Source organism: Polypterus senegalus, chromosome 10 (assembly GCF_016835505.1).
Source record: "Polypterus senegalus isolate Bchr_013 chromosome 10, ASM1683550v1, whole genome shotgun sequence".
In the NCBI taxonomy this organism is placed as follows: Eukaryota; Metazoa; Chordata; class Cladistia; order Polypteriformes; family Polypteridae; genus Polypterus; species Polypterus senegalus.
The window spans coordinates 3,837,678-3,851,574 of NC_053163.1; the positions used below are offsets into that span (position 1 = coordinate 3,837,678).

At 41.6% G+C, this 13,897-nt stretch overlaps 2 protein-coding genes across 2 annotated transcripts; one reads left to right on the forward strand and one right to left on the reverse strand.

Moving 5' to 3' along the window:
• The first annotated feature begins 265 nt into the window (after nt 1-265).
• On the forward strand, nt 266-7,952 carry LOC120536529 (zinc finger and SCAN domain-containing protein 2-like). The gene is made up of 2 exons (XM_039764927.1): nt 266-493; nt 3,248-7,952. Exons 1-2 carry the CDS (start codon nt 460-462, stop codon nt 4,684-4,686), a joined length of 1,473 nt encoding a protein of 490 aa, XP_039620861.1. The 5' UTR covers nt 266-459; the 3' UTR covers nt 4,687-7,952.
• A 2,180-nt stretch (nt 7,953-10,132) lies between these two features.
• On the reverse strand, nt 10,133-13,258 carry LOC120536523 (zinc finger protein 883-like). The gene is made up of 2 exons (XM_039764922.1): nt 13,151-13,258; nt 10,133-11,955 (listed from the first exon to the last, which is right to left on the reverse strand). Exons 1-2 carry the CDS (start codon nt 13,200-13,202, stop codon nt 10,217-10,219), a joined length of 1,791 nt encoding a protein of 596 aa, XP_039620856.1. The 5' UTR covers nt 13,203-13,258; the 3' UTR covers nt 10,133-10,216.
• Between the last annotated feature and the right edge of the window lie 639 nt (nt 13,259-13,897).

Genomic DNA, 13,897 nt, shown 5'->3' on the forward strand with positions numbered 1-13,897 from the left:
CCACAAGAACCCCAGTTCTGGTTGATCTGTTTTTTCTTTTTTTCTTATCTATATTACTGATTGATGCGGGAGTTCAGCTTTACGTCACAACTCGGACAATTCAAGCGTCGTTGTTTTCTTCATCCAGCTATCCGACTAATAACGGAATTGACCGACCGTAAGCTCTCACTTTGAAGAGCCTTCGCACGAAGTCTTACTAGCTGTGTGTCCGGCAGCAGAAAGGCACAATTACTAGAAATAACGGAGGCAAGGAAATGACAGTGAACGGGAGAGGTGAGCCATGATAGCGAGAACGAGACGACAGGATTGCCGGCGCTAAAGACAGCACACGAAACGACCAGGGCGGCGGACGAAGAGAAACGGCAGGAGACAACAGCAGAGACAAGTCCGGACGAGGGCCGAAGGGTAGTGAGTGCCGACGACACGAGTCAAGGGGCTTCGGGGATATTTAACACAGAAATGACCGAAATGAGCAGGACAAGCCGAGGTCAAGGTGCGTATACACGTGTTTTCTTTTTATTTTAAAAGGAGAAATATTTTTATTACGTGCTTTGCTTGCTAAAACAGTATGTGACATAAACATGGATATACAGTATGTTTATTATACTTGCACATCACACTTGTAAACCATACATAAACGATGTGGAAAATGTTTCCAGTTCATAAAATGAGCCAAATCACAATGGGGATGGAGAAAGGCTCGTTTATTATATCAGAAAGAAACTTTAAGGCATTGAAAAAATTCTGTTTTATGTGTGTCTTACTGTGTTAGCTTCTATCAGTTGTAATCAACATGTAATTTTCAAATTGCCTCAACGTTTTAATGTACTCTTGTATGATGATGATAATAATGCAAAGCTAGCAATAGGTCATTGAATGAATAAATAAAGAAATACTGAATGTTCTGTCAGGTATGGTCTAATCTTGACTATATTGCATACATTGAGACCATTTAAACACGGCGCCTGAAGGACAGCTGGTCATCGATGACCACTCCAGTGTTGTGTAACGTGTTGCTGGGTGTTAGTGATAATAGGCCAGACTGAACAGAGGTGGGGGGCTGAATGGATGGTCAAACTGGGATAAGAAGGTCTTTGCATGGCTGAGCTGAAGATTGTGCTCCTTCATCCATCTTTTGTGATGTCATTGAGACTTCCAGAGATTCCAGCTGATACCGTGTGGTCCTCTGTGTCATCAGCATAGTACTGATAGAAGAAATCATGGAATAGGATGACAGGGCCTTGTGAGGAGGTGCATAGAATGAAATAATAATATGAACAAATTGTATTGTTTTAACATATCTTCATACTCAACCTTTAGGTCAAAGTGATTTAGAAGTTTAGTTGAATGTATTGTTGTGTACGTGGTATGATGAAACTTGAACTTGACTATCCCCTCGGACAAGAAGTTAAACAAAAATTTACAAGAGAAAATATAAAACAGTAACTAATAAAACTACAAAACTAATAAATATAGATAATTAAGTGAATAAACATAATAAACATTTTGTTCTGTCTACCAGTTCTAGAGTGTTGACCTAAATGAGCCCAATTGAGGTGATTTTGATCAAAATGCCAAGCTATCTTCTTGTTGTTTTTCTAAGCAGGCATACATTTGATGCCAATTGCCTCCACCCACCTCAGCTAAAGACTTTCTTTCACACTCCGTGTTTCCCAACTCCACACGTGTCGTCTCGTCACCATACATGCCCTGTGTAAAGTCTGTCAGGGTAACTCCGGTATTTTCATAAGTGTTGCAGACAGATTGATTTCAACCTTTATTTATTACCTCAGATTTTTTCAGGGCGACAGGTTTGGTTACACCAAGCTGAATGTCTGTTTAAACAGCCCAGAAGATTCCAGAAATTGGTGGAATGACTTTTAGAAGCCTCTGATTGGCCAGTTAATTGGAAGTGCACCTGTATTTGTGTTTGAGGGCCTACCATTGGTGCCAGTGTCTTGCTGCCTTTGGGAAAATCCAAACAACTCGGCCAAGACTTCAGAAAAAGAAAATTGTGGACCTCCATAAATTTGATTATTGTTTAGGAGAAATTTCTAGACAAGTGACGGTGAACAGACAATTGTGTGCAAATACAAATATCTGGGGGCCACACAGAGACCACATTGTTCAAGAAGGAGGTGCAAGTGAACTCCCTGGGATGAATGCACTTTGTTGTGAAAAGGTCAACTGAACTCCAAGACCACAAAAAAGGAGCTGGGAACATCAGGTACCAAAGTATCTACATCCACCATTAAGATTGTCTTTCATTGCCATGGCCTGAACAGCTGTTACACAAAAGAAGAAGCCCCTAATCCAAGACTGATATGTTTCCCAACTCTACACATGTTGTCACGTCCCCATACATGCCATGTTTAAAGTCTACCAAAGCCAGCCTGAAGTTTAAGAGGCTCACCAGGACGAACACCTGGCCTTCTGGAGGAGTGTTCTGTGGTCAGATGAAGTCCAAAATGGAACTGTTTGACCATAATGACCACTGCTATGTATGGGGAAAGAAGGGTGAGGGATTTATATTCATAAGTATGGAGGTGACAGCATCATATTGTTGGGGTAAAGAGTCTGGGGCACTTCAGAAAATAAATGGCATCATGAGGAAGGAGGGATATTTAGAAATTCTGAGGCAGCACCTCAAGACATCAGCAGGAAAGTTAAAACCTGGTTGCAAATTTGTCTTCCAGGAGGACGATGACGCTAAAGCATATTTAGACAGTTGTGACAAAAAGTGAACAAGGTGAGACTATTGGAGTGGCCATCACAAAGTCCTGACCTGAATCTCATAGAAACTGAAAAGGTTTGTCTGAGCAAAGAGGACCACAAACCTCACTGACATGCGCCAGGTCTGTTGAGAGGAACGGGCAAAAAGTTTCTGCCTAGTATTGTGAGTAACTTCTAGAAGGCAACCCTGCGTGTTTGAGACAAGTTAAGCAAAGTGTATGGAAACCCACCTAAAATCTCATCCAGTAAGTGAAGGTTGAAGTCAGCTTAGCAATTATTGTGACATGAACACTAATGGAAATTAAATAAGGCAGACACCCTAATTGACGTAACACAGAGAATGTGCGGTAACGTTACATGTGGAGGTGTGAAAGGCGTAAGCTGAGGTGAGAAACTTTTGGACTCGACGGTATGCATTTTCAAAACAGTGTGTGTGCTTCAGAGTGGATAAAACTATTTAAAAGTAAAATTGTTCAATCTCCTTATGCATTTGTAATTTTTTTTCTTTATGCAGGTCTTCCCAAAGCCTCTCTTCACCTTGGTCCAGACACCGGTGTTGTGAAGACAGAGGCTGGTCCCCCAGTGTGTCTTTACGGTTCTGTTAAACAAGAAGACGCTCAAGAGTGGTGCGTTGCTGGGTCAGGTAATCAGAGGGACGAGGGGTCCATCAGCACTAATGCAGAGGCGCCAGGGATTTTCAAAGAGGAGCCCACAGAAGTGGAACTTTCTTCCACTCTTAAGAAAGAAGTGCCATCATATGAGTGTGTAGGCAAGAATACAGTCGCCATCTGTAACGTGCTGGAGAACAGTCTGAGCGGATCTGTGCAGAAAAGAGCATTCTTGGAAAAGCAGGCTTGTGGATTTGAGGGTGAGAATGAAGACAAGAAATTAAAAATGAAGATGGAAAGTATGGAGAGTGAGCCACAGGCTGTAGGTGACCTTCACGAGTGTAGTGATAAGTCAACCAAATTAAATCACTTACACTACCGTGAAATACGTCACATTTATGAAAAAGGGAGAAAGCCTTACCAATGCGCTGAATGTGGAAAGAGATTCAAACATACGTCCTCACTTAGATGCCACCAGAGAGTTCACACTGGCGACATGCCTTACCAATGTGCTGAATGTGAAAAGAGTTTTAAACGGAGTTCAGAACTTAAAAGTCACCAGAAAACTCACACAGGAGAAAAAGCCCACTTGTGCACCCAGTGTGGCCGGAGTTTCAAATGGATTTCAGTCCTTAGACGTCACCAGAACGTTCACACCGGAGAGAAGCGGTACCAGTGTAACCAGTGTGGAAAGAAGTTCAAACAGGTTTCCGGCCTTAGTAGTCATCTGAGGATTCACACGGGAGAGAAGCAGTACCAGTGCAGCAAGTGTGGGAAGACTTTCAGAGAGAGTGGGGACCTCAAGGTTCACAGGAGAAGTCACAGTAGAGAAAAATCTCATCAGTGCACTTATTGTGGAAAAGTTTTCAAGTGGAATTCAGAGCTCATACGGCACCAAGCGTTACACACGGGGAAAAAACCCTTTCAGTGTAACGAATGCGGAAAGAGTTTCAATCAAGTTTCACACCTTAGGTACCACCATAGTGTTCACATTGGAGAAAAGCCGTACCAGTGTAAAGAATGTGGGAAGAATTTCCAGCAAGGCTCAACACTCAAGCTTCACCAGAGAATTCACACCGGCGAATCGCCTTATCAGTGTGCGGAATGTGCGAGGAGTTTTAAACAGATTTCGGCCCTTAGACGTCACCAGAAAACTCACACCGTAGAAAAGACTCATTTGTGCACCCAGTGTGGTAGGAGCTTCAAATGGATTTCAGTCCTTAGACGCCACCAAAACGTTCACACTGGAGAAAAACCCTATCAGTGTAACCAGTGTGGAAAGAAGTTCAAACAGTTTGCCAACCTTAGGAGACATCTGAGGATACACACGGGAGAGAAGCCATAGCAGTGTATCAAGTGGGGAAAGACTTTCAGAGAGCGTGAGGACCTCACGTTTTACAAAAGAACTCACAGAAGAGAAAAACCATAGCGGTGCACTGAGTGGAATTTGGAGTTTCTACGGCACCAAACATTACACCCAATTTGGGGAGAAAAACCCTTTCAATGTAATGAATATGGAAAGTTTCAAACAAGATCTGAACCTCACATGTCAGCTGAGCGTTCACACTGGAGAAAGGCCAGTTGGTGTAGTGGGCAGTTGGATTCTTGACATGATGTTATTCTGGAAGAATTAGCTTAATAGGATTGGCGAGCGTTGTTGGCCTGTTTTTGTTTAAATATTTCAAGTGTACTTTGTGTGAAGAAAAACTTTCTAGCGTTTATGCCAATTCTGCTGTTAACACGTTGCCAGTCGTGTTCTTGTCACATAGTGTACTTTCATGTAGAAGCTGATGTCCACTGTACTCATTTGTTTCAAAATTTTAAACACTTCAGTCGTGTCAATTCTTCATCACCATTACCTTAAACTGAAATGGTTCAGTTCCTTCAGTCTCTGCTCATATCTCTGAGCCCTGAATCGGCCATGTTGCTGTTTTATGGACCTTCTATACCACTGCTATGTTTCTCTTGTAATATGGACTCTTAATCTGTATACAGTACTCCAAGAGATGCTTCTCTAGTGCATCATATATATATATATATATATATATATATATATATATATATATATATATATATATATATATATATATATATATATATACTATATAAACTTTAGCTTAACCACCCTTGGCTTGTACTCCACACTAGGGGGCGCTGTGTAATTTCTAAGTATGTTTTGGATGTACTGATCAATCCTCCGTGACTCCCAGGTTCTTCTCTTCAGGGTACTTTCAAATTTCAAATCTTCCATTGTCTATTCCAATGTAATATTTAAACTTTCTACATGTAATGCTTTTCATCTGTTTGAATTAATCTTCCAAAGCCTGTATGCTGTCTAAGTCCCTCTTTAATAATTTAGTGGATTCTACACTATCTGCCCTTCCACCTCCTTTGGTATCATCTGCAGTCTTGATCAGCTCATTGATTATATTCTTGTGCAGATCCCATACGAATATTAAAAAGAGCAGCAGCTTCAGCGCTGACCCCTGCTGGACACCACTTGTAACTTCACCTCGTTCTGAACAAGTCCCCCCTCACCATAACCCTTTGCTTCCTCTGTTTGAGCCCGTTGTGTCCCCTTCTACAGACTATGCCTTCAGTTCCCATTTCGTTTAGTTTGAGCACTGACCACTAATGTGGTGCCTTATCAAAAGCCTTCTGAAAAATCAAGAGAAATAACGTCATATGCACCACTCATATTGTCTGATTGAATTCCCACATAGGTGACCATCCTCATCTGAACACGGGAATGCTGACTAACACAACACGCCTGTGCTTACCACTTGATGCTCAGTGTTGTCCATAATAATTTCTTCCATTAATTTACTTGGTGACACACGTCAGGTTTGTTGGCCTGTAGTTACTTGAAACAGTCCAGTCACAAAGATATCCAACACCCCTGTCAAAAAGAAGTCGACTTTCAATACTTGATTACAGATATGATTGCAAGTAAACACTTCCTGTTATTTGATGTCAGACTTTCATATCTTGTTTGAAGAACTTCTTTAATTCCGATACATTAGGTTTGTGAGGGTCAGCTGCTCGTTTCGGCGTCTCTGTTGGGTTCAAGTCAGGACTTTGACTAGGCCACTGCCAAACCACTGAGCTTTGTTTGTGTTTCTAACCCAGTGACGCTTCAGGCCACAGACAGTTGATTAAACATTCTCCTGAAGAATATTCTGGTGAAAAGCACAGTTCCCCATTCATTCAATAATGGCAAGACTTTCAAAGCATCCCCACCCCAGCACACCATGTTTTATTGTAGTTCTGTAGCTCTTGCTGTTGATCACCACATACCGTGGACCCAGTGTCATCCAAAGAGTTCTATTTTTGAGTTGTCAGAACTTCTCTCCAAAAGGCTGAGGATCATCCAGATGGTACTTTGTACTGATGTTCCCTTTGAATAGCAGAGTTTTCCACTTTGCTGCTCGACCTTGAATCCCTTTGTTACTCATCAAGGGGTCCTGAACACTGACCACCGAGGCTTTGTATGCCTGCAGTTCTTTGTAGTCATTCTGGAGTCCCTTGTGACTTCTTAAACTAGTTGTCACTGTACCATTGGTCATTTTGGCAGGCCAGCTTTTTCTGAGTGAGTTCCCAATGTTCTGTTTCTGTAGATAATGGTTCTTGTTGTGGGGCGCCAGAGTCCCAGAGCCTTAGAAGTGCATTTGTCACCCTTTCATTTCCAGACAGTGAAGTTTCAACACCTGTTTTCCTCCTCTGTCCAGGAATTTCCTTTGATCGAGGTCAGGTGTGGTTGGTGGGCCCAGAACACACGGAATTCTGTGTTACGTTATTGGCTTTTTGTATAATGGTGACATTTATTATTTCTTGTTTGCTAGATGATGCAGGCAGCCTACAGTCTCAAAGTAGTGATTGTTGGATAGCAGGCTGCTGAAACTTCATTCATGTGAGACAACCGAGTTGTGTGCCATCATTCTGATAGACGCTCTAAACGTTTCTCCTCATTAATGTTTCTGATGAGTTGTAGGCACACCAAGGCACATGCAGCCGGTTAGAGTTTTGTTCAAATACGTTGGCCGCCACATTCTTCTACAGTCTTTATCTTTCACCACTTGTAGTCATTTATTTTTGTTCAATGATGCAGCGTGCTAGCCTGTTACATTTTTAGCTTTACAGTCCTTTTCTCTTTTGATTTTGTAATTTATTTTATTTGTACATATTTTGTTTGTTTAAATTGATGCAGTCTACTGTAATTGACCTGCTTAATAAATAAATAATTACACGTTTCTGAAAGGCAAGTCTTTGATTTAATACCATAGTTATTTCATCATAAGCACCACTATGGCCGAAGTGTGCTTGTTTTTAATTGTTTTAGTGAAATTCAGAGCAAAAAAGTTTACAAAAATGAAGTGAAAAACTGATAATTCACACACAAGGAAAACCTCTTGACATTTCTGTTTAAGGCTGACATATCTGGGTTACATTTCTTTAAGTTTCCCTTAGTTATGATATGCGTACACGGCATACAATCAGAAAACTGTGTGCCTTTATATCTTATTATTTGTAAGCAAGCAATCTAATCCTGTGAATTTCCCCTTGGGAGTAATAAAGTATCTATCTATCTATCTATCTATTATATAGTGCCTTTCACTCTATCTATCTATCTGTCTGTCTGTCTGTCTGTCTAATCCTAAGCTGTCTACCAGTACATTTTTGTAGCGAAGATATTAATATAGGAACATTACATTACCTATACGGCCAAGGAATGAGGATGGCCCATGTGTTAGCTCTTGGGAATAAAAAAATCCTCCATTAACTATAACCATATAAAATTAACTTTCTGTTCAAACTGAGCAAACACTTATGGGAATTCAGTATTAACATTTAAGACGTAGCACACTGAGGTGGAATTCAGCTGTGAGTCCCATTCCAACCTATCGTATAGTGCCTTTCACATCTACCAACCTATGTGTCTTTTATATAGAGCCTTTCCTGGCTGTCTATCATATAGTGCCTTCCATTATCTACAATATATACTGTGACTATCTATTAGTCGCTTTCCAAAGCATTTTCTAGTGCCTTCCATATCTATTATAGACTTTCTCTCATTTATTATCCTATCTATCCAATATATTGTGTCTTTCATTTCTATCAATCCATCATATAGTGCCCTTCACATTTATCTGACATTCACAAAGTGCCTATCATATCTATATGTCTGTTTTATACTTTCTTTCCTACATTCTAGATAACGAGATAGGAAAGGCACTAGGCGATAGATATATACTGGCTTTCATATGTTTGAATCCAGTTGGGCCTTTGTCTGTTGATCTTGTGTCTTTTCTATCTATTTTTAATGAAATCTCTTTCATAGTTATCTGTCTATTATATACATGTAGGATCTTTTCTGCCTATCTGTCTTTAATTGGGCTTAAATTTGTGCACATGCAGAGTCCACTGAAGTTCTTACCTGTCTGTGATAATCACCACGCAGCATGTTGAGATTTTCTGGGGTCTTCATTAGTGAGTACAGCTGGGCAGACGTGGACCTCTCTTTGTTACTTAAAAGTGATCTTTCTGTCATGTGGTAACTTTCACCACATCTATCTATCTATTATATAATGCCTTTCATATCTATCTATCTATCTATCTATCTATCTATCTATCTATCTATCTATCTATCTATCTATCTATCTATCTATCTATCATATAGTGCCTTTCATATCTATCTATCAATCATGCAAGCAAACATTGGGTGCAGAGTTTGATAACATATTCTTTTATAATAAAATGTACATTACTAAGGAAGGATTCACCAACCTAACTTTTAATCGTCAAATTGTCTTCCATTTATGTGGTAAATACATTCCGATATCAAACTTCAAATGTACATTGTGTATATTTTTACACATTTTGAACACTTCTAAAATGTAAAATGCATTTAAATAACTTATGAAAGTGTACTGATCTGTTTTGCAAAACATTAACATTTTAGTGTCATTATACATTGTACCAAAGTATATTTAAAAAGTGATAGATAATCCCGTGCCCACATCAGGGTTGTTATTGTTAGACACCATGCTACAGTTGCCTTATTTCAAGATGGCTCCGTTGCTTTTCCATTTCTTGCTTCTCCAGAGCCGAGGTGTCCCTGTTCACATAGTTTTTCACGTCTTTGTGTTTCCACTTCTCACCTCACTGACTGGGGTCATCTCTTACCTCACATCCCTCGTTTGAAGCCCAGGGCTGCTCTCTCCTTACCATCCTTGTCATCAGGTGACCAGTTGGCTCTGTTCATGATGCTTCATTTTCTAGATAAAGAAGAATTTTGTCTGCCTTCTGCCCCTTGGTGATGACTTTTGTGGATACCTGCCATTCACCCCTTGCTGCCCACCTTCTACCCCTTGATGTCGACACCTGGAATACGATGACACCCACCTTTTGCCCTGTGATGTGGGCCGATGTCAACACCCTTTATGTCAACTTTTGTCAGCATCCCACTGAGGGTGTTTTAAGGCTTTCCTTTCAAGTTTCATTTTTTTTATAGTTCTCCACTGACAACCGCTGTAAGCTGCTGGGATAAAATTGAATCTATAAATAATGTTTCATTTATGAGGTAAAAAAAAAACACAAACGTGCCATTAATGTAAAAAAAGACTTAAAAAAAAAAAAAAACTAAACTTGCCCTTTTAAAGCAAGAAGACGTTACCACGTTTTCTCCGAGGGGAGATGTGAACAGTCCCACCCATGACACAGCACTGGAGACTATCATTATTATCATCTGCAGAGATTTCAGTTTTGATGATTTTTCGCATTCCATAAGTAATTCCACCCTTATTCGATTTGTCAAGCGGGTGACTTGGTAGGTACACTCGGTAAGATACCAGGTGACTTGGTTCAGAAGTCCCTGCCTATTCCTTTGCGTGTTCTGCACTTTTATCCTCCATATGGATTTTCTGGTGCTGTCTAAGTCTATAGCTGCGGCTGAAGGTCTTTCGACATTCGGTACACTGGTACGGTTTCTCTCCCGTATGAATTCTCTTGTGGAATTTCAGGCTCGTGGCGTGGCTGAAAGTCCTTCCGCACTCTGTACACTGGTACGGCTTTTCTCCGGTGTGAATGCGCTGGTGAATCTTCAGGTTTACGGCGTTGATGAGGCCCTTCCCACACTCGGTGCACTGGTAAGGTCTTTCCCCCGTGTGAGTTCTCAGGTGTTGCCTCAGACTAGCCGCCTGGCTGAATGCCTTTCCACATTCAGCACACTGGTACGGCTTTTCTCCCATGTGCATCCTCTGGTGAGCTTTAAGTTTTGAAGCCACGGAGAAAATCTTTGCGCATTCGTTACACTGGTATAGTTTTTCCCCTGTGTGAATTCGCTGATGATATCGGAGGTCTGAATTTTGGCTGAATGTCTTTCCGCATTCGATACACTGGTGCGTTTTTTCTCCTGTATGAATCCTCTGATGTTGTCGGAGGCCCGGCAACTGTCTGAAGGTTTTCCCACATGTGGTGCACCGGTATGGCTTTTCTCCAGTGTGAATTCTCTGGTGCTGTTTAAGACTGGCGGCCATATTAAAAGTCTTTTCACAGTCTGTACACTGGAACGGTTTTTCACCTGTGTGAATTTTCTGGTGCGATTTTAGCTTGGACGCCATGTAGAATGTTTTCCCACATTCCGTACACTGATATGGTTTTTCTCCTTTGTGAATCCTCTGGTGCTGTCGAAGACTGGTCGTCTGTCTGAAAGTCTTTCCACATTCGGTACACTCGTATGGCTTTTCCCCGGTGTGAATCCTCTGGTGTTGGCGGAGGCTGGTAATCTGTCGGAAACTCTTTTCACACTCGTTACAGTGGTACGGTTTTTCTCCTGTGTGGATTCTCTGGTGTTGCCTAAGGTCGGAATTCTGGCTGAAAGTCTTCCCGCAGTCAGAACATTCATAAGGTTTTTCTCCCGTATGGATTCTCTGGTGGCATTTCAGGCTGGTAGCCTGACTGAAAGTCCTCCCGCATTCACTACACTGGTATGGCTTTTCTCCCGTGTGAATCCTCTGGTGGAGTTTAAGGCTCGTGGCCTGTTTGAAAGCGTATCCGCAGTCAGTGCATTGGAAATTTTTTTTGCCTGTTTTTGCTATCTGCGGGAGTTTGAGGTGGTGTGATTTACGGAAGGGCAACTCGCTCACAGCAGAGACTTTCTGCAAGTTTCCTGGACTTTTTCTCAACAACAGCTTCTTTCCTAAGTTCTCACGCTGGGCTTTATCCCCTGCAGTCTCGACGTCTTGCTGAGCCAATGACAGACCTTCAGGTAGTTTTTGGTGAGTGAAGATAGAATCATCTCCAAACTGCGTAGGAAGCACCTGCCATTTAATAACAGAAGAAAGTTCCACCTCTGAGACCTCCTCTTTAATGCTGCACTCCTCCTCTTCTGCCTTAGCTGCGATGAATATCTGCTTAATACAATCACCTGCATCCTCAGCTATGTCCACTTGAGAATCCTCTTCTTTAATGGAAATGGAGATGAGCTCAGGGTCTCCTTCGATTTTCAAAAAGTCGGCATTAGCAACTGTCTGTGAGGCCGCACTGTGCAGTTCCAGCACACCCTGGCCCAAGTCGGCCCTTCCTTCAGGGCCTTGGAAAATGTCCACAGGGTGTCCTGCGTAAAAAGGGAGACAGAAGAGGAATTTCAACTGTGAAGCCACTCGAATGTAATTCAAGTCTCCTAAAGTCGATACTCGAATATAAAGAACCTAAAACTCTGGACAGCTGAACCCCCATTCATATGGGATACGTGTTCAAGATATATGCCTGCAAAGTCATGAGAAAAACGTCAGTTTGATAAAGATACAAAATAAAGAAGAGCAAAAATATTTTAGTTCACCCAACCTCCATTATAACTAAGTGCAAAGCGTTTTATCATTACAATTTGAGTACAAGGCTTCCAACATGTTTATAAAAATACCAGTAAAGGCACACTGGACGATAACGTGCACTGAATCCACTTGACTTGAGAATTCCTAGTTCTCATCCTCTCTCTTTCTCTGTACGTTTATCATTCATTTGCTCAGAGGTTGATGCGCTTGTTCCTTCCTGAGCAGCTCTTCTTTTCTCCACCCTAGCATCCCGCTTCTTCTCTTCTGTCGGCATCTTTTTTGTCTTAAAACTGATTAAGTCAGTGTTTGTGTTGCAATTACTTAGTACGTTTTTCTTAATTTTTCACTTAAGCTGGCACTTAAGTGTTCAATCTGCCTCAAGAGTGATTTAAGATATGGAGAGGTAGGGGAAGTGGCGGCGAAGGTGGTGGGGATGAGAATGGCGCCCGTACGCATGCGCCGCCCTGCCTTTTCTACACACTTCAATCTAATTAATGAGTCTTCCTGTCCAGTAACAGCTGCAGAGTTGACTCTTGTGGATCACACACTTAGGCACATCCTATGCCATAACAGCGTGGATTATGCACAAAAGAGACCCATGATCCTATGGTTCTGTCTTTTAATATTTAACTGTTTATACAATTAATAGCGCGTTTGTTGGTTTGCCTTGAAATAAAGCACTTCCAACCATCGTATTGATTTCCCCAAATATTATAGCAACACCCAGGGGGTTAGGGGATGGTGGACGTCCGTTATTATTCCACATTAAAGGTGGAAGCCTAAGCCGCAACTAAAAGGCACAAGGAGACAGCCATGGAGCTGAGAAGGGACCGTGAGCTCAATTCACATTTCTCACCCCACATTCTCGTATCAAACTCTTTCCACAAGTGCATGTATATTGCCTTGACGCGTGAGCTCACGCCCCTATTTCTCAATGGAGACCCCTTGCACACCGACATGCAGATCCCTGCACCTTACCTTCGCCAACTCCAGGTGTAAACGCAACTTGATCTCCGCCCCTCGCGCTCATTTCTCTTTCTTCGTGGGTGTGAAGTGACCGCCTCGTTTTTACCACGACTTCTGCTTCTGTCGTGGCTGGTGTCGTAACGAAATAAACTGCGCACGCGTCTCGCCGTCCCTGCCTTTCCAGAGGACTACATTTCCCAGGTAACCATGCTGCGACAAATACTATTCCGTTCCCAAAATGAGAACCCACGCTGAGTAAGAACCTGGCGAGTTTTTGTTCATTTTTTTTACTTATGTATTCTTAAACGGATCACCATCTGAACAGATGTCTTTTAGAAGGACAATTAAACAGAAATTCCAGAGAGCGAGGGCCGGAACTGTTCCTGATAATGGAATCCGTTGTCGAGATGATCATGAGTTGGCTCAGAAGGTGGCGGTATTACACCACAGATTGTAAAATGTGCAAATAAAATGAAGAAGAAGGTGAGTACGATTAGATAGATAGATAGATAGATAGATAGATAGATAGAAGTGAAAGGCACTTTATGATAGATAGATAGATAGATAGATAGATAGATAGATACTTTATTAATCCCAAGGGGAAATTCACAGGTACAGACATGCAGTTTCCTCCTCCTCCTCTTCTTTCCCCAATCTGACAGCTCGTATAACTTTTCTTATAACGTCGTTAAGCTTGCCTTGGTCCTCAATGTACATCACTCTCAATTTATTTAACTTATTGGGTCCTCAATTTAAGTC